Below are 24,284 nucleotides of genomic sequence, written 5' to 3'. Positions count from 1 at the left end.
ATAACAAAGAATAGCAATTTATTTTTCTAAACTCCACCAGAAATTCAAGCGTTGATGTGTATTTACCGATCCCGTCCACTGAGTTACTAAAAAAATATATATTATATTCGGCAAAAAAATTAAACAACCATCTCCCTTTTCAACTTAAATCTACAACTTCTTTCCCTAAGTTCCGTAAATTGACAAAAACCTATTTATCCGAAAGACCATATTATTTAGTGGAAGAGTTTCGTAATGAATAACTAAGAATTTATAGTACTTTTAGGTACAAGCTACTAAGTATTTTTATATATATTTGCGTATCACATGCAGAAACTTAGACTTATTCGTAAACTAGTTCGTAAGGTTTTATTATGCAATTTTCAATTTAGTTAAATTTTGCAATGGATTGCATATTTTATTACCTTTTATTTCGTGATATTGACGATTTATGTAATTTTAGTAAATTTTAATTGTTATTTTTATCTTTTTTGACTCTTTGTAAGCTTTGTCCATAAAATTGTACAATGTTTAGTGACAATAAAGCATATTTCTATAAATTTCTATCTATTTTTCTAACTAAAGGTGTTATTATTTCCGTAGGCATGGGTTTAGAACTTGCTAACTGGATGATAACAAAAGGCGTTAGAAAAATAATTCTAAATACAAGAAGACCAATTTGGAATGGCTACCAACAATATTTGTGCGAAAGATGGGAAAGAATAAAAAATACAATCATAAAAATAACTTTGGATGATACAACTACTTTAGCAGGAACAGAAAATTTGATAGCTGCGTCCCAAACGTATGGCGCTATTGAAGGTAATTATATAGTAGTTGATCATCATCATCAATACTTTTATAGAACTCAATAACAAGGTACTCAATAAGGTACTTCCGTGCAGTCTTTGCAATACTTTTATTATAATTTTATATTTAATGGAATATTTATCTTCTCATTTATATTTCATAGTAAGATCGAAAAAAGTATATTTATTTGAATCAAAAACTTACTATGTCTAGATACAATAAGCAGTTTTTCCTGATTTTCCTCATCATTTGCAATGTTATTACTAGCAGATTTTTCTGTTTTTGTTTGTTTCAGTTTACTTTAATCTTTTATAAACATATTTTTGCAGGTATCTTCCACACAGCATTGGTACTCAGAGACGCCAAAATAGAAAATCAAACAATTTCAAACTTTGAGGATGTCTTTAAAGCCAAAGTTAGTTCTGCCAAAAACCTAGACGCGGTATCTAGAAAGCACTGTCCTTTATTAAAATACTTCGTTATGTTCTCTTCCATGACTGCCGGCAGAGGAAACATAGGTCAAACAAATTATGGCATGGCTAATGCAACGCTGGAAAATATTTGTGAAGTTAGGAGAAGGGATTTATTACCAGCACTAGCGGTACAATGGGGCCCAATTGCAGATGTTGGAGTTTTGAGTGGAGATACTTATAAGAATAAGGTATAAATAATTATATTAACACGTTAAGCGCTAGACAAAATGTTGAAAAAACGCAAGCTGGGCCAAGTAGCAGTTTCGTCTTTTATTGGTTTATGAGTTTACAAACAGCAGAACATGAAACAGAATGTTTCTTTCATTGTTTTCTCCAGTTTCTTTTGGGTCTTCCACGTTTCCTCCTTTAGGCTGGTTTCCAATTCTTTCCATACCATCTATTAACTATTGTTGTTCAACACATTTCACGATTTTCTTCTCCAAAGATACCAAAGAATTCTTTTATTTGTTTGTTTCTAACTCTCTGTCGTCGTGATCTTATGTATATTCTTTGCCACAGCTTTCGATCGTTTTATTGTCATATTCTGTCCTTCTTCATGTTTCTGGATTATAGATAGCAACGATGGATTTTGTAGGTGATACTTAAATAATAATATTGTGAAAATTTGTCAAAATATTGTTGTTATGACTTGTAACATATTTAATTATCATAAAAAAGTCAAGCTTCGTTAAATGTCGTTTAAAAACTTAATTACCTCATAAATAAGACCCTTTACATTATATGTTCCAAGAAATATTATTTACATAATGACTGACGAGGCATAAAAACCAATTTAGAGCTGTTTCTTTGGCTCTAAAAAAGAGCAAAGAATAATTTTAACCAAATCTTTTTACGCACCTGTCTTTTTTAAAGTTCTATTTTACGACTGTTCACTAAAGAGTTTTTTAATAGTCAGTTGTAAAACATGTTATTGCTTTTCGAATTTGCAAACCTAAAAAGCAATAAAAAGTTATAAAATTTCCTGTCTCTTGAAACTCACTATAAAAGCTAGTTTCTTGCTTACAACACAACTATATCGTTGTCCTTAGTTATCGCATTTCGCTCTCTACGTATTAAACATACATACTTTACTGGATAGCAAAGTACTGTTAGTATTTTACAAGCACAACTTCACAACAGTTACATTGGATACCAGCTAGATTTAACCTAATTTTACTATAAGTGAGAGAGTTGTTATTTTGCCTTTTTTTATAAAAAAATAAATTAAATAATGCTTCCTACCTAATTTAAATGAACTTTTAGAAAGTAATGGGCTTAATACCTCAAAAAGTTAGTTCCTGCTTAAACGCACTAGAAACATTGATGTTGCAAGATGTCGTTATCGGCGCTACTATAGTTTTGCCGGATGCAGATAAAGCAGTTCAATCTGTAACAAAAAAGACGCCCGCCACAGCAGTGGCTAATATACTACGAATTGAAAACTTGGGTAAGTAATAATATTGCTAATTGTATCATTTTTTTTATATATAAAGGCAGACTCTAATAATTTTAAAATGAGTTAAGCATGAGATCAGCATAGATATAAATATTATTAAATATTATAATCCACAAGGAAACTAAGTTCCTGTAGTTGGCTGTATACCATGTAATAAAAAATTTTCCAATAAAATCCTTTATAAAAAGGTATATAAAAAGCACAGTCGGGCTATGTTAAAAAGACAAAACGTTTTCGGAATAAGTATTCCATTATCAGTGTCAATATACTACATGAATGTAGCCACTAAATATGAGGGTAAGAACCCTTTAAAAATTAATATATGAAGTTTAGTTTACATTATGTCTTGTTTACAAATAGGATGGTAAAGTTACCGTTGGATTGGTAACATGGCGACATATGACTCTACATTAAGTTGCAAGTCCTGAGACGGTATGTCTACTAGGACTTTATTAAAGCAACTTAATGTAGAGTCATATGTCGCCATATTACCAATCCAACGGTAACTTTACCATCCTATTTGTAAACACGACATAATGTAAACTAAACTTCATATATTAATTTTTAAAGGATTCTTACCCTCATATTTAGTGGCTACATTCATGTAATATATTGACACTGATGATGGAATACTTATTCCGAAAACGTTTTGTCTTTTTAACATAGCCCGACTGGGCTTTTTATATACCTTTTTATAAAGGATTTTATTGGAAAATTTATTAAATATTATGTGCAAGATAAAGGCTTTGCAGTGAACATAAATGGTAAACTGATTAATAATCTTAGTTATGTTGAAGACACTTATTTTATCCGATAATCTCCAAGACAAGATAATTCAAAAGTTGTTGGATTGTATAAACACGACAGGAAAGCAAATGATTCTAAAAATGAATATCTCCAAGACACAATGTATGGTATATAGTTGCCAACCCCACCACAATGCTTTCTTACAGATATATTAACAAAACATCAAGAGAGTTACTTACTTTAATTATCTGGGATGCTACACTACATAAGAACTAGACCAAAATTAAAAGAATCAAGTGCAGAATTGAAGCAGCTTGCACAACGTTTTTGAAATTGACTAAACCTCAAATTACGTCAAAGATTAATTAAGTGTTATACTTGATCAGTGCTGTTACATGGCATCGAGACCTAGCGGAAAAAAAAGACCTAGCAGTTTTTAGAATTGTATTCAATGAAGGTTGAATTTAGGCTATTATCGTGGATACGGTTGAGTCTATGGTTCTTTACGTGCGTCATCATTTAAAGCATACCAAAATACGTCGAAAATTTACTTCATGCAACAGCAATTGACGGAAAGTGGCTACTGCTCCTATCACGGATTATATTATGACATTTGACGTTATCAACTAAATAGAATGTGAAATGTTAGTTTTGCTTTAAAATTTTGGTGCAGAATTACAACTATATTTGAAGTAGCTTAATAAATTCTTTTAATATCATTAGTGATTAATAGACAAATAAAAAATTTATAAAAAAAAATATAATTAAATATACAATAATATTTACATTGTGTTAATGTAATAATTAACAGTAAAATTATTTAAAGAATGAAACATTATTTAGTTCAAATAATATTGTTGCAAGATTTTGAACGTATGTTTTTCGTTTCTCATATTTCATTTTAATCACCTTCAGAATTTGTTATCTCCGATGTTAATTATTATAGGTTCGTTATTAATATTACCCATATATTCTTCTCTAATAAACCACTCTTCAATTAATTTGTTATAATCGGTTCACAATTTGGCGATACATCACTACAAGTTTAACCCTAATTAGAGAATTGAAATACAGAGAGGATAGGTAATACGATATAATAGTAAAAACCAACCTGAAACTGACGGTTTAAGATGTTTTCGACTAACCCACCCTGTATCTGAAGGAATACAATACAGCAATCAACCTTATAATCCGATTACGAAGGTATTTTGGTTACAGATGACCGACCAGTGTTGTAGAGTATATGATTGAAACATTTATTAGAACTAAATAAATATATTTTTTAAATTGTACTTATGTAAATTGTATTTTTGTTTTAATAAAACTTCTTTATTTTATTCAAAAATTAAAAGTTCCTTGTCATTTGTAAAAGATACATTTATTTAATTAAGGGGGAAGTCGCCAAATGTCGCCTGGCAAAATTTTCAATGTGTTTTAAACGTATCCATTATTTTCGAATCCGGAGAAAACTAATAAATAATTTTAAAAAATTTAAACGCAGAATGAAAGATTACATTATTACTGAGGGCAGAAAGTACCTGAAAACTTCTACAATGTTTATTTTAATATGTTATGTAACAGGGGTGAAAATAAAAGAGAAAATGTAGTATAATTTTTAATTGAAAATATTGCATGCAAAAGAAACTTTTTATTTATTCTAATAAATATTTCATTCTGCCTTTAAATTTTTCAAAAATGCTTTTTAGTTTTCTCAGGATTTGAAAAAAAAATGGATACATTTAAAACACATTGAAGATTTTGACAGGCGACATTTTGCGCCTTTCCCCTTTAATACCTTACGATTACAACTAGTATTACACTTACCTTATATAATTACGATTAGAAAACTATTCAAATTCAAAATAAATAGGATCAACTTCGGAATCCGAGTCGAGGGTTAATAATTAGCGGTTGTGTCTCTACGGTCGCATCAATTATGTTATCAAGATCCCACATTTTTTGTTCTTCTTCTGTTACATATCTTACTGCATCTTTCCAGTTTAGTTCTGTAATATGTTGTAAAGACTCGTATAACAATTCACGTACAGCTTGTATTTTATATGACGTATGTTTTCTAGCCACATGACTTTTCATTTGTGCCCAAATGAGTTCAATTGGATTTATGTCGCAGTGGTAGGGTGGAAGTCTAAGGACTGTGATGTTTCGGAGTACCCTAGGGCTCAATTATTGCTTCAATACTATACACAGTCTACAACACTGACATCCGCCTCCCTCAGTATATATCGGAAACCCTACTTCTGTATACTGACTACACTGCGCTTCTCGCGTCGGGGCCACATAAAGTGCGTGGACAAATGTCTGTATTCGAAAGAGCTCAAAACTACCTAGACCGATCTATTAGGTGGTGCAATAGCTGGAGAGTGACTATTAACGCAAAACCCCACTCATACTATTCAACGAAAACATACTATTCGAAAAACAACGAAACACTTCATAACAGCATACAAAAAGAAATTCGACGTAAAATAAGAGAAGCAAAAAGTCAACATCTAGCTAAACAGTATCATGACATTGAAGAACTTGAAAACAGATATGTACGACACTTTTAACATGTATAAAAAAGTGAAAGAACCGCCTGGTATCTTCAATAAGAAACAAACTGCATTGCTACAGTATTAACATGGTAAAGTAATATTTGAAGTAAAGGACAAACTTAAAGAATGGAAAAATTACGTCACGAAGCTATTCGAAGACGATAGGAGTAGTTCACCTCCCGATATTACTAACTGCGACGGACCCCTAATAACACGCTCTGAAGTTATAAAAGCCATACAATCATCAAAAGATGGCAGAGCGATTGGTCCTGATGAAATTCCAACTGAAATATACAAGCTTATAAATGATAGCAATGTTTTAGAGGCTATAACTTCGTTTTTCAATACCATTTATACCAGCGGACAACTACCTAATGGTTGGTCTAATTCACTGCTTATAGCTCTACCTAAGAAGACAACAGCAAAAACCTGTGCTGATTATAGAACCATCAGTTTGTTAAACCTCTTATTGAAAATATTTCTGAAGGTAATACATGGTCGTATCTACAATAAATGCGAGGAATACCTGGATGACACACCGTTTGGTTTCTGTAACGGGTTTGGAACGAGAGAGGCACTGTTTTCATGAACGTACTTGCTCAAAGATGTCGAGATATATCTGTAGACATCTACTGTTGTTTTATTGACATCTAAAAGGCATTTGATCGTGTTAAGCACTCTATATTGATCGAAGCTCTAAAAGACATTGGCTTGGACGGCAGAGATGTTCGAATAATTGCAAATTTATATTGGAATGAAACATCAGTTTTAGTAGATGGTGTGGAATCACAGGCTCTTAATATTAAAAGAGGAGTACGGCATGGATGCCTCTTGTCACCCCTGCTTTTCAACGTTTACTCCTAAAGAATTTTCAGAAAAGCACTTTCTGAAAAACAAGAAGGAATACTTTTGAACGGTGAAGTCATCAATAATTTGCGATATGCGGACGATACAGTACTCCTAGCTTCTAGTGAAGAAGATCTGCAAACACTACTTGATAGTGTCGTTGAGAGTTGTAGGGAGGCAGGTATGGATCTGAAAATACGGAAAACCAAAATACTCGTAATAAGTAAACAACAGCATATAAAACCGTCTATATATGTAAATAATACCAAACTTGAGCAAGTTGATAAAATCGTTTACCTTGGACAGCAATTAAATTGTAACGCAGAAAGTCACGGCGAAATTAGATCTAGGATAGAGCAGGCTAGAACGGCTTTTAGAAGGATGTCCAAGGTGTTATGTAACAGAGACCTAAAATTGGCATTGAGGATCCGCCTACTTCGCTGCTACGTGTTCTCGGTCTTACTTTATGGTGTAGAGTCCTGAACTGTGAATTAAATCGATCTAAATCGCCTTAAGGTTTTCGAAATGTGGTGCTATAGAAGAATTTTAAAAGTTTCCAGGGTGGAGAAGATTAGAAACTCCAAAATACTAGAAGCAAGACTACTAAGATCATAAAAAGCATCAAGCAGAGAAAGCTGGAGTATTTCGGACATGTAATGAGAGGTTCCAAATATAGGTTGCCACAAAATATTATGCAAGGAAAAATAGCAGGCAAACGAAGTCCGGGACAAAGAAGAACTTCATGGTTGAAGAACTTGCGAGATTGGTATGTTGTTGATACAAGCATGCTATTTAAGGTAGCAGTAAATAAAATTAAGATAGCTATGATGGTAACCAACGTTCTGAAAAGACATGGTACATGAAGAAGAAGATTCTATTCAAATCTCCCTACTGCCGGGATGTACATGCGTTTACGCATCACTTAACACCCGTAAAATTAACACTATCATGGTCACTGAAAGCAAAATTCTAAGATTCTGCACGAGGAAGCGCAGAGACTACCCGTCAGCACTCGTACATCAGGTAGCCAATGTAACACCAATTATGGACAGAATCCTATCCCTCAGCAGGAGGTATGTCCTTTGCACTATAGCAGAATCGAACAACCGAGCCAAACAAATACTAAAAACACCTTGCAATCGCCGAGGGCAAATACTTACCAGGGTTACTAAAAGAAAAGCTCCATTCCCTCCAGCAAAACTTCTACATAACACTGGAAACGAACTTACTGATGAGTATTTTGATATATTAGAATCAACCCCGATAAAATATCGCAGCTAACAACTGCAAGCCAAAAACGCTAATTAAGAGTCGTCCCCAGTATGGCTGGTAACACCTTGAAGTACCTCCCTTTGACTTGTTTTGCTTTTTCTACCAATAATTCCTCTTGTACGCTCCTTATCACAACACGCCACCTTCTGAACCTTAGCTTTTTAGCACTCCACCTCTATAACTCCACACGCATTCGTCCTTACGTTTACCACACCCCCTAGCTCCATAGAAAAAAAGGAGCACCCCTTCCTTGAAGAGGCAATAGCCTAAACAAGGTTAAAACATTGGATCGATCGATCTCACCAAGTATTAATGACGCACGGGTAAAGAACCATGGACTCAATTGTATAATTTTGTATTTTACATTAACACTGTGTTTATTTTTGTCAAAGAAATTATCAGATTTGCTCTTAAGAAAATTTTGCGCTTCTCTTTAATGTATTAATGTCATTTAATGTATTTCTTGCATCTAATAAATTTAATTTTTCCCTAGATGCCGTAGATACATCAAAGAGTCTGTATCAATTTGGCCTGGACTCCCTAATGACATCCGAAATCAAACAGACCCTCTACAGGAATTTCCAATTAGAAATCGAATTGGAGGAAATTAAAGAATTGACTTTTGATTATTTGATTGGCCTGCAGGAGGAGACAAGCGATACCAAATTCAAGATCTTCAGAAAACAATCCATTTTTACCTTAAACACTCTTAGGGAGTTTGCAAACCAATACAACGCTAAAAATAGTTAAATACTAAATAATGCATTAATTATTTTAAATCAAGATAAAAATGTGTTTTTGAGTCATTTTGGTGCAGGTGCAGATTGTAAAATATAATGATAATATATGAAAATAAATAAAACTATAAATATTTGTACTCTTCTGTGATTTTTTTTACATAATAATAGAGAGTTGATATATCACGTTAACCTGTACTTTCTCAAATATATCCCCTATTACTCGCATTCCTCTTGTATTGAATCCACACTTACATACACTCCACTCCATTCTCACATTCCTTTTCATTTTAATATTGGACAATATATTCTAAAAATTTTGGTCAGGATAGTAAAACTTAGTTTATTTCATGGCATATTTTGAAGGTATGTTTTAACTCTAATGCATAGAGAACAGAAAGATTCAGAAAACAGAATTCTGTTCTGTTTGTCTATTCACATTTAAGTATTTACTAATGTTTTAGCCGTCTTTCAGGGTAAAACTCATTATGGATAAACCCACTGCTTAAAACTAACTTATAACAAATATTTACAAATGGATGTACGGGGCGTTACAAATTTATGTACCCGCGTTCTATAAGAAAACCTAACCTAATTCTTTTATCATTATTTCCTGCCAATTTAATAAATTCCTTCGGGTGACAAAAAATTCTTGTTTGTTTTTTTTTTTGTATCTAGTGAGCGCCTTCGTGAAAAGACGCTTGCTGTTCTTCTGTGCTCCTTTTTTCGTCGCTCTGTGTTTCGTTCTCATATTCTTCTATTTGCGTGTTGTGTATCTCTCTTGCTAAATTAAATTTCTATTACAAAAATATTACTTTTGTATTAAAATACACAAATGCGACTTTAAAGTTTTATTTAATTCAGTTTGCTTCGATGGTACAATTCGACTGACTATATTTACATAACCCAAATATTAATATTGCGATATTCAATATTACGATACATTTCCAGACGAAAAAGTCATAAAATTTAATTGCCTTCATCAGCCCTCGGCTAGAAAGGCGATGCGTTGATTAGGGAATTGTTTTTAAATAAACATATTAAATAGCTATTCGACATTCTCCCACCTTGAGAAATGTTCCATAATTTCTCAAAAAATACAGAGTCACGAAAAATTACGAAAATATCACTTGAATCTTAAAGGAGTTTTCACCACCCGGCCACAACGCGTATATCTTTCATTTAAGTCGGGTGCTCCGCTTTTTATCACTTCCGCACTCTTTTCACTTGGTTCTTCCTCAAACTGGAGTCGATCAACGTTCTCTTGGGGTAACCTCTCTGGAACCGTCTGACTTCCACAGGATAGAGTATTACCTTGGACATTCTCGCCAGTAGTAACTGTGTCGACGACCTCCACCGGGTAAAGCCTTTATAATGGTCTCAGAAGTTGCCCTTGTGCAGTCGTAATAGGAACCAACCTTACCTGATCATCTCTACCAGGTATAAGTTCAATAACTAAAAGGCCAATAATAACCTAAAGGCCACTGAAGATGCTTGATGTTGTCATTGCAGACTAAAACGACATCCCCGATAGACACTTTAGACACCTTCGGCTTCTTCGTTCCTGACTTGTTCCTTTAAAACCATACTTGGGGTTAACGCGGTTAACTCAGTAGGATCGTCCGAAAGATACGTTAATGGATGCGAGTTGACTATACTCTCACAATCACACAATAATATCAATAACTCTTCATAATTGAGAGACGCTCGACCTAAAACTTTTTGCAAAAGTCCTTTCACAATACCTACTAATCGCTTCCAAAATCCACCCCACCCGCAGCTGTAGGGTGGTTGAAACGCCACTTAATTTGTTGTGTAGAACTATATTCCGCGATAGTATTCCAGTCCAATTGCTTAAGCGCATTCTCGAATCCCGTAAAATTTGTTCCATTGTCACTATAAACTATTCTCGGTCGTCTTCGCCTTGCAACAAAGCGACGAAAGGCTTGAATAAAGGCATTTGTTGACAACGAGGTAACGAGTTCCAGATGAACTGCACGATAAACGGCACAAGTGAATAAGCAAACCCATGCTTTCTCACTCGATTTCAAGTAAAGAGGTCCTGCTAAGTCCACTCCGGAAATTTCAAAAGCTGTAGTATCCCGAACTCTATCAGCCGGCAACGAAGGCGTTTGTACTTCGAACGATTTTCCTTCTTGTCTCTTGCACACACCACATTCTTTTAAAATGGACCGCACAATCCGTCTACCCCCTACTACTACTATAGGTTCACTGCGTTCTCCGACGCCTTCCGACTCCTAACTGCCATTTTTCTTTATTTAACCATATGCCTGGGGGATTTCTCTTTCTTCTAATTCTTTTTCAATTCCTTCTCTCCAGCTTCTTCTCGGCCTTTCTCTTTTTCTTCTTCCTTGTGGTGTCCACGTCAAAATCTGTTTCGGAATCCTGTCATCTGGCATTCTCTGTACATGGCCGTACCATATTTTAACTGTTTTGGTTTTATGTCATCAACTATTGTATGCTTGACTCCTATCATTTCTCGTATTCTCTCATTTGGTATCCGATCTCTTCTTGATTTGCCTGCTGCTCAGACAAAACAAAAACAGACCAGTCATCTTTACGTTGAATCCAAGAAAGAACAGTAGTGGAATCACTCCAAAAATAAAACTCAACATATTGAGAAAATTGTCTTTTTACTGACTAATAAAGTCTAACACCAATAGTGGCTGCCAACAGTTCCAATCTGGGTATAGAAATCTTCTTCAAAGGGGCCACACGACTCTTAGCGTATAAATTTACCATAAATCTGTAAATTGTAAAAACTTTTTATTTTAATTTAAATACTCCCCTTATTTCTAAACTTGGACTAGTCCCCCAAAACCAGTGCATTCTCGGCCCTGAACGATTAATAACGAAAGAAAAACAACAAATATTACAGTCGTCAAGCAACCTTCGTAAGGAAAGGTCCGACAAGCAAGAGCTTGCGACCAGTCAGTTCATTTCTTACTACACTATTTCTCTATTACCTAGTTTTGTGTCCAGTATTGTTGGCAGTAAGTAAGTGTGCTATAAATAATTAGATGCTGTTCCTATTGTAAGTAATAATCAAACTTATATCTATGTATTCAACCTCTCAATTGCTCTAAGTAGCGGTGTTGCCACCAAGTGTCGCAAGTGCATAGAAAACGATTTGCTGATCCAACAACGGTTTGAATATCACATAAAACTTTACTGTTCTTATCTATAAACAATAAACTTATAAGTGATATTTTCTACAGTGCTATAGGCTATTATTCCCTATAATAAAGATACATTTTGACTAATCTTAATTAAGACTTTTACCAATTTAATGTTTTCCCGTATCCCTTGTCAAGGGAACAACCTTTCAGGTGCTGGATTCCCCAGCTGGTCCTTCGGAGCTAAGGAGTACCTCAGAAGCTTTGTGCGCTGAGAAAAATCTTCCATCGAACCAGCAAAGTACGCTACGGCGAACTCCTTATTCGTACATAGTTTTTGTTGGTCCTTCGAACCGGATCTGTCACTTTGACAGGTGTCGTTATCAATAAACTTTTCTATTTTTTATTGTTTGAAAGACTTTATCGCGAAAAAACAATCCGATAATAACCGACAAAAAGATATCATTGTTGTCTGCTGCTGTTCCTGCTAACCGATTTTTCGTCGCTAGCCGGTTCCTGATCCTACACGAGACCTCTGGCCCTTGCCGTACCTAGGAGACCGGTTTAGTGTGTTTATTTGATCAACTATTTTTGTGTTATTACATATTGATATGATTTTCGTAATATTCAGGTTTTAAAAAAGAACTCACTTTAGGATGTTAACTTGTTTTTCAATACCATGCAGGTATATTATTATGATAATTTAATTTTTTAAAAGAAGCCTCTATCTGTTATTATAAGAAATTATAGGTATTGAGTTTTTTTATGTGTCTATTAACTACCTGCGTTTTTGGTTTAAAATACATCGACACCTCCTACGTAGAGTATCGTAAGTGCATTCGGTCAACTTTACAGTACAGCTGTTTATCCCGGCGACTGTGTCGTGAAATTTTCTGACAGGAGCTGTGTGTTGGGGTAATTAACCTTAAGATTTTAAATCATGGTTATATTGTTATATAGTCTTTTTCAAAGTTAAATCATTTAAAAAATTTCCGTTAAAATTTAGTTTATATTTAAACCATTACCACAATTTTTGTTACCAAAATTTTTATTAGAGATATAGAATAAAATAAAATACAAATTTTATAAAAAGTAACTATGAACTTTTGTTTAAATAGCATAATTAACAATTATTTGCACATTTAGAACAAAAATATACACAATGTTCAAAACAGATACAAGAAAAATGTCACATTTCACACATTCTTTTTGGCACTTTCTGTCCTTTCCACGGGGACACACTCCACATCTGGATGTTGTTGGTTGTTTCTTGTTTGGAGGTACTTGAGAGTCCTCTCCGCTATCATTTCTTTTTAGTTTCGCTCTTATGTCTGATGATGTTCTTTGATTGTTACCTCTTTTTTTTTCAATATATGGTTTAATTAGTGACAAACCAAGTTCTTTTAAAAAAATCTGCGTTTTAGTTTTTCAGTTGGCTTGTTATGTTGATAAAAAACAACTATTTATTCTTGCATTATTAAACAGTAAAAAAAAATTGTTAGAGGCCATCGCTTGCTATTACGAGACACCTTATATAACGCAGACATTTCGTCAACCATATCTACGCCACCTTTTGTGTGATTATAAAAGTCTAATCTTAGGTTTATTTGATTTGTGGTCAAATTATGTATCATGATGAAGTGAGGTGAAGTGAGGAAACACTATTTTATTTTTCTTCGGGATAAAGGACACCAAAAAAATGTCTTTTTTAAATCCGAAAATTGCGTGGTTTTCAACTCTGTTTTTGGAATTCAAAAATATTGTCGGTATTTCCCTCTTGTTTTTACGAATAATTCCAACAGATGTTAACCGATGTTCATTAAGCAAATGTTCCATTAGCGGTATGCTGGTAAACCAGTTGTCGAATGTAATGTTGCGGTTAGTATCACGGATTGGATTTACAAGCCTGTTTACTACATCAAACGGTCTATTACTAAATTGAAAAGGTCCTTCAGGCTGTGAGCCAACATATACCTCTAAATTTAAAATGTAGAATGTTTTGGCATCCACTAAGGTAAATATTTTAATGCCATATTTGGGATATATTGCCGAAAGGAACAACGTCCCAGAAAAGATTCTAATTTTTAATCGATCGTCAAGTATCGACTAGGAATAAAAGATTGTTGACATTTGGATACAAATCGATCAAAAACAGCTCGTATAGCTGCCAGTTTATCTACTCTTTTTCGTTCTTCTCTATTTTCGATATTATCGAATCGTAGGCACTTTAAAAGTAATATAAATCTTTGCAGGGACATTGTTAGCCTGTCAATTCAACCTGTCAATCAAAATGTCAATTCCTGTTCTATCTGTAGCCCACAGATCCTCCAGATTTAACCTATTGGCTTTATAGACGCCTGATAGATATAATAATCCGAAAACTGCACGAATTTCTTCTGCGTCCGTAGACTTGGTGATATATTTAGTAGACTTGCAATGTTTTGCATTATTTCGAACACCGAAAAGTAAAGTTATTAAATTTTCTTGTCGTGTTTTAAGCGATTTATTAGGACAGTTCTTTGCCCATTTTGTTTTCCCATCCCGTCCGATAAAAAACTTAGATTGTCTTACTTTATTATCTTCAAACTTATTGTTGTCTTGAAAAGAATCTTCCGGCAATGATTGATTTTCCTGCTTAGAACTTCCAGGTTGACAATTTTTCACTGATTGAAGTTGGTTTTCTAAAACATCCCCACTTCAGCTTCTTGTTCTTTTTCCCAACTACACATATTTCTATATGTCTGAAATTAAGAATATCTAATCAATTTTCAATATTCATACCAATTAACTTATGCTTCTATTAAAAAAATAAAGATAATTTGGGCTAGTATAAGAACTTACCTGTTGATAATTAACCGGTGTTGTGGGATTAAAATTACCCAAAAACTAAATATTACTGCACTTCAACTGTGTGGTGGGGTTAAAATCACCCAAAAGTCCAAAGAACGCGACACCACTCGTTCAAACCTTATTTATATACTAAAATTTATGATGCAATACAAGATCTGTTATGATCTGTTATTATGGGAAGGTAGTCGTGGCGCCAGATGAATCTGGCGATGTTGCCACTATTTTAACAGGCGCTAATGAACGACGTGGGTGATTTTCACCCCACAACACAGTTGCTGGGTTAAAGGTTCGCTCATTGTTTATTAATGATTTTTCAAAGAGAGAACAACCAATATATTTGAATATTTTCATATTAATTACGAAATAGGTGGTTAATTATCCTGTGTAGTACTTATATTAATATTATTTCTTGTTTTCGAGAAAAATCACGATATTTTACGTGGACCAACATAAAAGTAAATTATAGTATGTAACACTTACTATGAATTACGTTGGACACTATACAAAACTATTTGTCGTATGTCATAGATACTATATTCTTCTTTGTAAAAAATGGTAAATAATTGTTGTAAGTAGTAGATAATATATTCTACTTCGTTAAAATTTTAAATAATAATATCGTAAGTTTATTTTTTTTGTTTTCCTAAGTTAATGGCACTGGCAAAGCCAAAAGGCCAGTCATGTTTTCTCATAGTTTTATCATCTATTTTAATTGTTTACATTATATACATATTAATATTTTATACATGTTAAATTGGTATACAATATTTTTAGTGTGTTAGTAAATGCCTAAATATTTTGGTTACTTATTTTCATTTTTATTTTTTTTTTATGTCAGTATATATAACGTTGTAACTATTCTTTTATTTTTATTGTTAATTTCTTTTTATTAGTATTTTTTTATTGTTTAATATTATTTATTTATTGGTTTGATTTTTTTGGTTTTTTTATATATTGTTTTTTTCGTTTTTTTTTTATTTTTTTTGTTTTTTTTTTGTTTGTTTTTTTTTTCGTTTTAGGCTTACAAATTTATTCATATGTCGCAATACTGCTTACAAAGTAATATTAGTAGATTTTACATACTGATATATGATGTTGTAGATACTATTATCCTCTAATGTCAATAGATTTGAAACATTATTTTGATAAAACTGATCAATTTCTAATTTTTTTAACGGGCATTCTAAAAGAATATGTTGTAAATCGGCAATTTCATCACATAGACATTTATTATTATCTAACAAACCTATTTTATGTTTATAAGCTGGAAATAGTGCATGATTGCAGCGCATTCGACTTATTATCCGAATAATTGATCGATTACGTGTATTCTCAAACCATGGTTTGTACATAAAAACATAACATAAAATATAAAAACCTTCTAGTAACAAAAACAATAAAAATACAATATAACTCACTATCACTCTCATCCTAAATGTGCCCAACTTCTAAAAAGCAATGACGAATCTTCTATACGATCGCGGTTTTGGCCCACACAATTATGCGACCAAAATCTAAATTCATTTGTACCTAAGTCCTTATGTTTTGAAATAAATTTCATCTAACATGTAGAAACCTCATTAGCGTCCCTTTTGCCCTGCCCTTCATGCCGCATGAAGCAAGTACCTTCTTTGGTAATTCACGACATTGAAAACAATTGAAAAGTTGAATATTGATAGTTTACGTTTATAATAAAGATAATAAAGAAAGTATTTTCTAAAAATTGAATGTAGCTGTTAATATTTTTTCTTAGAGGTTTTAGCTTAGTTTTTATCAAAGAACTTTCTTTCACGCATGAGATTTTTACTATGCAGATGTGATTCATAAATCTGTGTTTCAAGCAGTTTTGTTTTTTTTTTAATGTGGCGTTTATCACATTGGTCCTTTTTGGGAACCTAAAAACTCAATTTAAAATGTTCGTTAAAAATATCACGATATTGCCTTTCAGTATTAGCTATAGAGGAGTATAAATGTTCGTCACAGCATTCCTTGTATAAATCGAATAAGCGATAGAAATTCAAATCGCTATCCAAATAAAGGTTATCACCTCTACTTCGTGTATAACACTTTTGACAACGTCTTAGGTTAATACCTTATGATGATTGTGATGGCATCTCTGATCTATTTATATCAAACCGCTAGTAACGTCTAGTTTTTGCAAAGCAGTGTAGACAAACTGTTCATTTATAGAGAAAGTATTTAAAAACATCTTTTTACAAACAGATATAAACTCGTCCTTATCACCTCTCTTGACTTTCAGTCTATAGATGAGAGTAAAATTGCGTCTTGATACTGTATTAGTAAAAACCCTTCGTTTTTTTTTGTTTTAGTATTAAGTAAGCTACAAAACTCCATTGCTTTGTAGCATTTCTAAATTCTTTGGATATGTATTGAAATCCCCTCGTATTTGTTCAAAATATTAGTGAATAATTTTAGTGTATTTCATTTCTCATTCGTACGTATTAAAACACCGAATTCTTCCAATTCATCTTAGCTGCGCCGAGTAATATAAACACATTTTTAGAGTTTATTTATATTTCACAGATGTGCACGTCCTCGGCATTCTTTTGCGTTACATATTCTACGTTTTAAATAAATATTTCCGTCATATGTTTTGTTATTCCAAATTATGTGAATGAATTTTAAAGATAATTTGGTCATTCTCACTTGGGTCGCTGTAAGAGACAGTCGGCTTAGGTGTGGATCCAAATTTATTCGTCGAATTTGTAAAGTTTCCTGTTTTTGCCCCTTTTCATGTAAGATAAGTTTAGTGGCAGTTAATTGTTTATGTAATAGTTACAGTTAAAGTGAGGATTTGAAATATACCCACAATTTTCCAGTCTTTTTAAGAAGCAGAGCTCCAAAATTTGTATTCCATGCCCAATTTCCAATCTCAATTTTATCTTGTCCTATCACAGTGGAGTTGAATTTGTTCGAGTGGTACATAGTTTGAGTTCCAGCGAAGTTTGGTTTCTACCCCCAGAATTTTTGTGTAAAACCCCATTGCAATCCAGGTAACTTTTTTGTGTTAAAATTTAAAGTAAAGACAGACATTTTTTTAATAATAATAATTTGCTTTCATAACAAAAAGAATTTGTAATAATTAATATTGTACTATCTTAGCATATTTGACATTAATTCATTTGTTTTGTTTTTAAAAAAGGTTAACCTTCATTGCAGTAACAATTTCTTTGTAAGTTTTTGTAGTATCTCCAACTCCTACAGTTTGTAAACGGCTAGGACACATGTAAGTTTTTTCTTTGTTATTTTTGTACTGTGTAACTATCTATATAGTAATTTGTGTCATTTATTTTTGTAACTGGTTGTGGAGAGACACAATAAATGTTTAATTTTTTTTCTAACCATTTTGTTTATTTTTTTAACTAACCCCTTTTTTGAGTTTCATGTATAAAGATATGCTTTTCATTTTTAATATTTATTTCGATAGTTACAACTAGCTGTTGTAATAGTTATAATTTGGCACCTCGAAGCGGCGTCCTGTTTAAATTGCTAGAAGTATTTCCCGTTTCCTTTTGTTTTGTTTGTCCCAAGAGATTCACGTTAGTACCCCTTTGTTTCATTTTTTTGTAGTTGCCCCAATCCGACCCCTTGCCATTTACTTATCCACGACCCCAGCTCTCCAAACAATCCCTGAGTGCCGTTCGCACAAGTATCGATTATTTTGCTTGCCCTATCGCCGCTCCAATAATTTCTGTCCCTAATTTACTACCCCTTATAATAATACCCCATGTGGTAGGCAAAAATATTTTGTTACAGCTTTTTGCCTTTTACCTAAATTCAAAAATTTATTGAAAATGGAAATCCTTTCATCGGTAATAATTTTTGAAGAACATTTTTGTCTACAATTTTCTGGACACATCGGTTTTAATGATTTCGCAAACTGGTTGTACCATCACGACTTTTATTATGATTTAACTGTATTTTTTAATCTCTTTCTTGTATTAATAATAATCCAAGATGCAACATGTCGACGTCTGATATTACCTACATCCTTTCGAGAAACCTGTTTTCGTTTTCTAGAATATTTCGAAGTTGATTAGGAAAATGAAAAAATCGGGGTGTTCGCTTAGGGTGTTGATAGTAGGTCAGTAGTAGATGAAACGACTAACTGCGGTTTTTGTATAGCATTTTCATTCCAAGGGCAAAAGTAGTTATCACAATCGTAGTCTAAATGGTTTTTAGTCCATTTTGGGGATGGAATGTGTGTGTTATCTTCCTCTGACTGGTTCTCTGTTGATTTTAAAAATAATTCAACGTTAAGATATCATTGTGTACCTATAAATAATATGACTATTATTATATTTATTATTTTTTACTAATAAATATTTACCAGAAAACGGGGAAGGAGGAACGTTATTCAAATCTTAATAAACCGTATCTGACAAAAAATCCATAATTTGTTCTATTGCACTATTGTCTACATCGGATGGCAGAGGAGATTCTGGAAAAAGAAAATGAAATTAGTTAAATGCAGAGATTTTTTTGACACGTATAATGTTGTAACTTAAATAACTAAGCGAAGTAATCTATGGCAAGTAGTAGATACGAAAAAAAAACAATATGAAAAGCCAAAGTAAAACGTCGTATCATATACATACGATATAATTTTTATTTATTTTCCGGCGTAAAATATCCTATTTAATACACACGATATTTTTTTTAATATCACAAACAACGTAAAGTATAGTAAATTTAACTTACGATATTTTTCGTCGGTTAAGATAAAAATTATTACGTTTATATTAAAATACTCATTTTACTACAAAATATCAATACACAATAATACATACCTTCATTTCTTTCACTTTCTTCAATTAAATCTTCGTCCCCTTTATAATATCGGTAGTAGAACATACGATTGTATACGTGGACAAAAGTAAACATACGACATTTTACATTCTAATTTTGGATGCCTTCTATTAGAAATATTGAAATTTTAATTATCACAGACGTTAGTTTACATGCTTAGAAGCATGAAAATGAAAAAAAGTGAAAAACCGAAATTTGTTGGTTACGATACTTTACGTAGGAGGTGTCGACATATTTGTTCCAATACTTTGATAATATAGATTTTGTTACTTTCTTTATAACCGATTTCTTACATTTGCTCACAGGATTTTGTTTATTTCTTGTACTGTTCTATGTGTTTATTTCTATACTAATATATACCTATATAGTTCTGCTTGGGATTCATCATGTCCTTAATCAACCTACAGAATAAGAGACGCGGTTGCAAGTCTCAGTTAACTCGAATTGAAAATTTCTTGAAATAACTGAATGGTTCTGAAGAAATCAGCTTACTAAACGTCAAACTTAAAAATATTTCAAGTCAATATGATACCTATCAACAAATTCAATTAGAAATTGGTTCTTTATCTAACACTAAGGAAGATAATGTTTTCTCGGACGGTCCAGCCGAAAATATAGTCACTGACTATATTTTCCTTAAGCAAAAATGATTGATTCCTTAAGCGTAACAAATCAAAATTTACATATTGCTTTAAATATTCTTAAAAATGCATATAATGACAAATATAAATTACTCTATTCTCTGTACAAAACATTGATGGATCAGAAACCCGTTTCGAAAAGCACTCCCGCAGAATTGTGCGAATTTCACATATCTACTCGCAAAACTTTTGATTTGATTAATAATTTAAAGCTAGATCCAACAGTAAATTTTGAGTCTTTAATAATATTTTTAATTGAACAGAAACTTGATTTCAATTCACGACGAGCTTTTGAAAGTGAAATAAAACCGGAAGTTATTCCTACTGCAGAATATTTTTTCAATTTCTTGCAGAAGCGTCATTTCATGTTAGAAAATCTAAATCTCTTTGAACCAAATAATGAATTTAAAATAAATCAAAAACAAAATGATTTTAGTAGAAATATAGTCACACTTGCATCTACTGTACATCCTTCAAATAATTTACATTAAAATCATTCCAGGCTTGGGGTTAACAAACCGAGCTGTATTCACTGTTCTAACTCTTCTAATTCAATTTATGGTTGTTCCAAATTTCTGTCGCTGTCGCCTCAAGATGGGTATCAGTTTGTTAAACACAAGAAACTTTGTGTTAACTGTCTAAACAGTAATCATAATACGGCAGATTGCAAATCACTGCGAAGGTGTGTTACTTGTGATAAATCTCATCATAGTTATCTTCATTTTAATTCTCAAGTTCGATTGCCCAGTAATAATAATTGTACCTATAGCGGAGAAGTGGTAGACATTACCTTTAATTCTCAAATAGCTCCTCATCTTATATTTAATATATCTTGTATGGTTATAGACAAAATAACCAATAACTTATTACAAATTTTTAACTCTCCTTCTAACTTTAAAATTCCTTCTCACGTGAGAGTTGAGCTTGCCGATCCTTTATTTTTTGAATCCAACCAAATAGATATTCTCATTGGCTGCTATTTATATCATTATTACTTAATACGGGTCCCATTTTACCGTCTTTTATAGACACTCATCTCGGATACGTCATAGCTGTCTGATGTATACGTCATTCCTGTACCTCGGAAAAATGTTAATACCTCTAATGCCAATAGTTTGGCTTCTACCTTTTTAACTGTATATGATGATCAATCTAATCAACAGTTGGAGCTCTTCCGTACTATGGAAAGATTTTGGGAGCTGGAAGAAATCCCTGATTGTAAACCAAAATATTCAAATGACGAATATGTGGAAAACTTATTTCAAGATACAACTGTTATCTCCTTCCGGGCGATATCAAGTAGATATGCCTTTCCTGTCGAGTCAAACTAAAAAATTAGGCCGGTCGTTTGGTATGGCCACTCAAAGATTCTTTTCTCTTGAGCAAAAGTTTAAAAATGATACAAAGCTTTTTACAGAGTTAGTGTTCGTTACTTTTCTCTCTCTAAGTAATTCTGTTGCTGCGTTAATTATGTTATTTTTGAGTTTTTTCAGCTTTCCTTGGGCTCATGGTTTTCTAATATTTCATTTTCAGTCAACTTCTCTAATATTTTTTTTCTGTATAAGTATTGAATGGATTCCGTATTTAGTCCTTCGCCTCTGATTTTTGTTTGTGTTATATTAATAAGGGCGTAAAAATCAATTTTCAAAAAAACAAGTATATAGTCTGCAGTAAAAACATAATACAACCAACGCGAATTAGTACAAATATCAATATGGCAAAATTAAAATTAATTTGTTATTAATTAATTAAAATACTTTTTCAACTTTAGCAAAGTCACCATGACTTCTCAAGTTGGTTTTTTTATCGTAGGGATTTACTTCTATAATTTTTCTCACAGCCTACGACTTCAATCAGAATTCAGTTTTGATGATTTGTCAATCTGTTGTATATGTAGAATGCCTAGCATCCATTGTTTTCAGCACTCATTTCTATTAGGTGTCTTCTCTCCTCAATGACGCTACAGCTCAGATTAAACCTTTGCCTCCAGCGTTCGGCTAAACATCTCTCTAGCATGGGTGCTCACTTCGTCTTATAACCTCTTTGTTTGTCGACATTGTCGTTATTTTCAATTTTTATGGAGTAAGGTTTCTGCTAGGTTTTCTGTTATTTTCAATTCCTTTAAGGTAACCTGCCCAGTTCTTCTTCTTGCAGTACCGTCTCCTATCGGATGTTGGCTACCATTACAGCAATCTTTACTTTGTTGGCTGCATCTCTGAACATCTGTATTGAACTGCATCCATACCACTCCCTTAAATTTCGCAACCAGGAAATCCTCCTACGTCCCACATTTCCACATCCCTCCTACACCTGCCCAGTGTAGTATTTATATTTTTGCGTAATTGGCTCTAGTTGGTTGTTTGTAATATTGATATAACTTATACTCCACATACCATTTTGGCTAATGGGTCCCAATATTCTGCTTAATATCTTTCTTTTAAAGGTATTGATATCCGTTTTTTTTGTCGTGATCCATGTTTATGAGTCATATTTGGTTATTGGTCGTATAATGATTTTATAAACTTTGAACTTTACTTCCATATGAGTGACTTTGGATCTAAACACCTGAAAGCGAAGTATGCTCTGTTAGCCAGCATAGTCTGTCCCCGTATTTCATTCTACTCGCTTTGTCTAATTTCCATTTCAACTTTGTCGTAATTTCCACTAATTGTTTTGCGGAAAGTTTATTGAATTCCTTTCCTCAGAGGGTACAGTACCAAATATTTAAAACTGTTAAAATGTTAACATTGGCGTTGTGTCCAACGACAATATGTACCGTGTATATATTATTAATTTATAATATATCCTTTATTAAACTGATTTTTAATGTTCACTAATTTAAGTTTTCAGGGTAACTTAAACTAAACCACCATGAACGAGCAAGACGAAATTGTTATATCTGGAGCATCTGGCCACTTTCCAAATTGCAGCAATTTTAAAGAGTTAAAAGAAGCATTGATCGGTGGCTACGATTTACTATCAGATTCGCCCCGCTATGATTTAAGTAAGGAAACACTAGGCATATGTAAAAGGTTATGCATTATTTTTTTTTTCTATTTAGGGTTCAAAGGCATTTCAGGGAGAACAGGTCAAGTGGATGATATTGATAAATTTGACGCTTCATTTTTCGAGATGAATCCAAAATGGGCTGAGTATACTGATCCACGCCATAGAATTCTATTGGAAACTGTGTTTGAGGCCATCATTGATGCTGGATATAATCCAAAGGAACTCAGAGGGACAAAAACAGGTAAAAAATATTTATATATTTATAAACATTTTAGTAATTCTAGTAGTCACCGTAATAGTTCTTTCTATTTAGTTTATTAAGATATATATGATCTAAAAGATAGTATATATATATATATATATATATATATATATATATATATATATATATATATTATATAATATATATATATATATATATTATATAATATATATATATATATATATATATATATATTATATAATATATATATATATATATATATATTATATAATATATATATATATATATATATATATATATATATATATATATATATATCAAGTAGTGATTCTTGAGGATGCAGTCAGTCTACTTGGCCCACAAGACAAAGAAAACTCTTTGACTTACTGTCAAGCTTTCAAATTTATTTTAATTCTTTTTCAAGACATCTGTGAACAAACCAATATAAAAATTATCTAGTTATAATTATTAATTGTCTTACTTACTAGTCGTGTAGAAAAAAAAAGAAGAAGACACAAAAATTTGTAAAATCAGTAAAATCATGTTATAGTTATATTATATTTAGATTTTTTTTAATAACGGATTGATTACGGCTATCGCCGCTTCTCCGCCCCCAATTCAATTTCCATCTTTTTCTGTCATATGCAATTGCCTCTTCTAAGTCTCTTGTCGCCATTGCTTCATCAATATCGTTGCTCCAACTTCTCCGTGGTCGTCCT

At 32.5% G+C, this 24,284-nt stretch overlaps 2 protein-coding genes across 4 annotated transcripts in view; both read left to right on the top strand.

Moving 5' to 3' along the window:
- Nucleotides 1–9,007, top strand: part of LOC140432522 (fatty acid synthase-like) — a 109,022-nt gene extending 100,015 nt beyond the window's left edge. For all 3 annotated transcript variants that reach the window (XM_072520466.1, XM_072520467.1, XM_072520465.1), the window contains 4 exons: nt 583–801; nt 1,119–1,450; nt 2,526–2,709; nt 8,632–9,007. In XM_072520466.1, the coding sequence (XP_072376567.1) occupies nt 583–801; nt 1,119–1,450; nt 2,526–2,709; nt 8,632–8,888 (992 nt within the window). In that variant the 3' untranslated portion in view covers nt 8,889–9,007. The remainder of the gene's footprint in view (nt 1–582; nt 802–1,118; nt 1,451–2,525; nt 2,710–8,631) is intronic.
- Nucleotides 9,008–12,821: 3,814 nt separating this feature from the next.
- The window catches only part of LOC140432521 (fatty acid synthase-like), an 88,250-nt gene continuing 76,787 nt past the window's right edge, over nt 12,822–24,284 (top strand). The window contains exons 1-3 of the mRNA XM_072520464.1: nt 12,822–12,927; nt 23,177–23,337; nt 23,395–23,583. Coding sequence (XP_072376565.1) covers nt 23,205–23,337; nt 23,395–23,583 — 322 coding nt within the window. The 5' untranslated portion in view covers nt 12,822–12,927; nt 23,177–23,204. The remainder of the gene's footprint in view (nt 12,928–23,176; nt 23,338–23,394; nt 23,584–24,284) is intronic.

Source organism: Diabrotica undecimpunctata, chromosome 1, assembly GCF_040954645.1.
Source record: "Diabrotica undecimpunctata isolate CICGRU chromosome 1, icDiaUnde3, whole genome shotgun sequence".
NCBI lineage: Eukaryota > Metazoa > Arthropoda > Insecta > Coleoptera > Chrysomelidae > Diabrotica > Diabrotica undecimpunctata.
The sequence above is the reverse complement of the archived record's forward strand: the minus strand, read 5'-3'. Positions and strand labels throughout refer to the sequence as shown.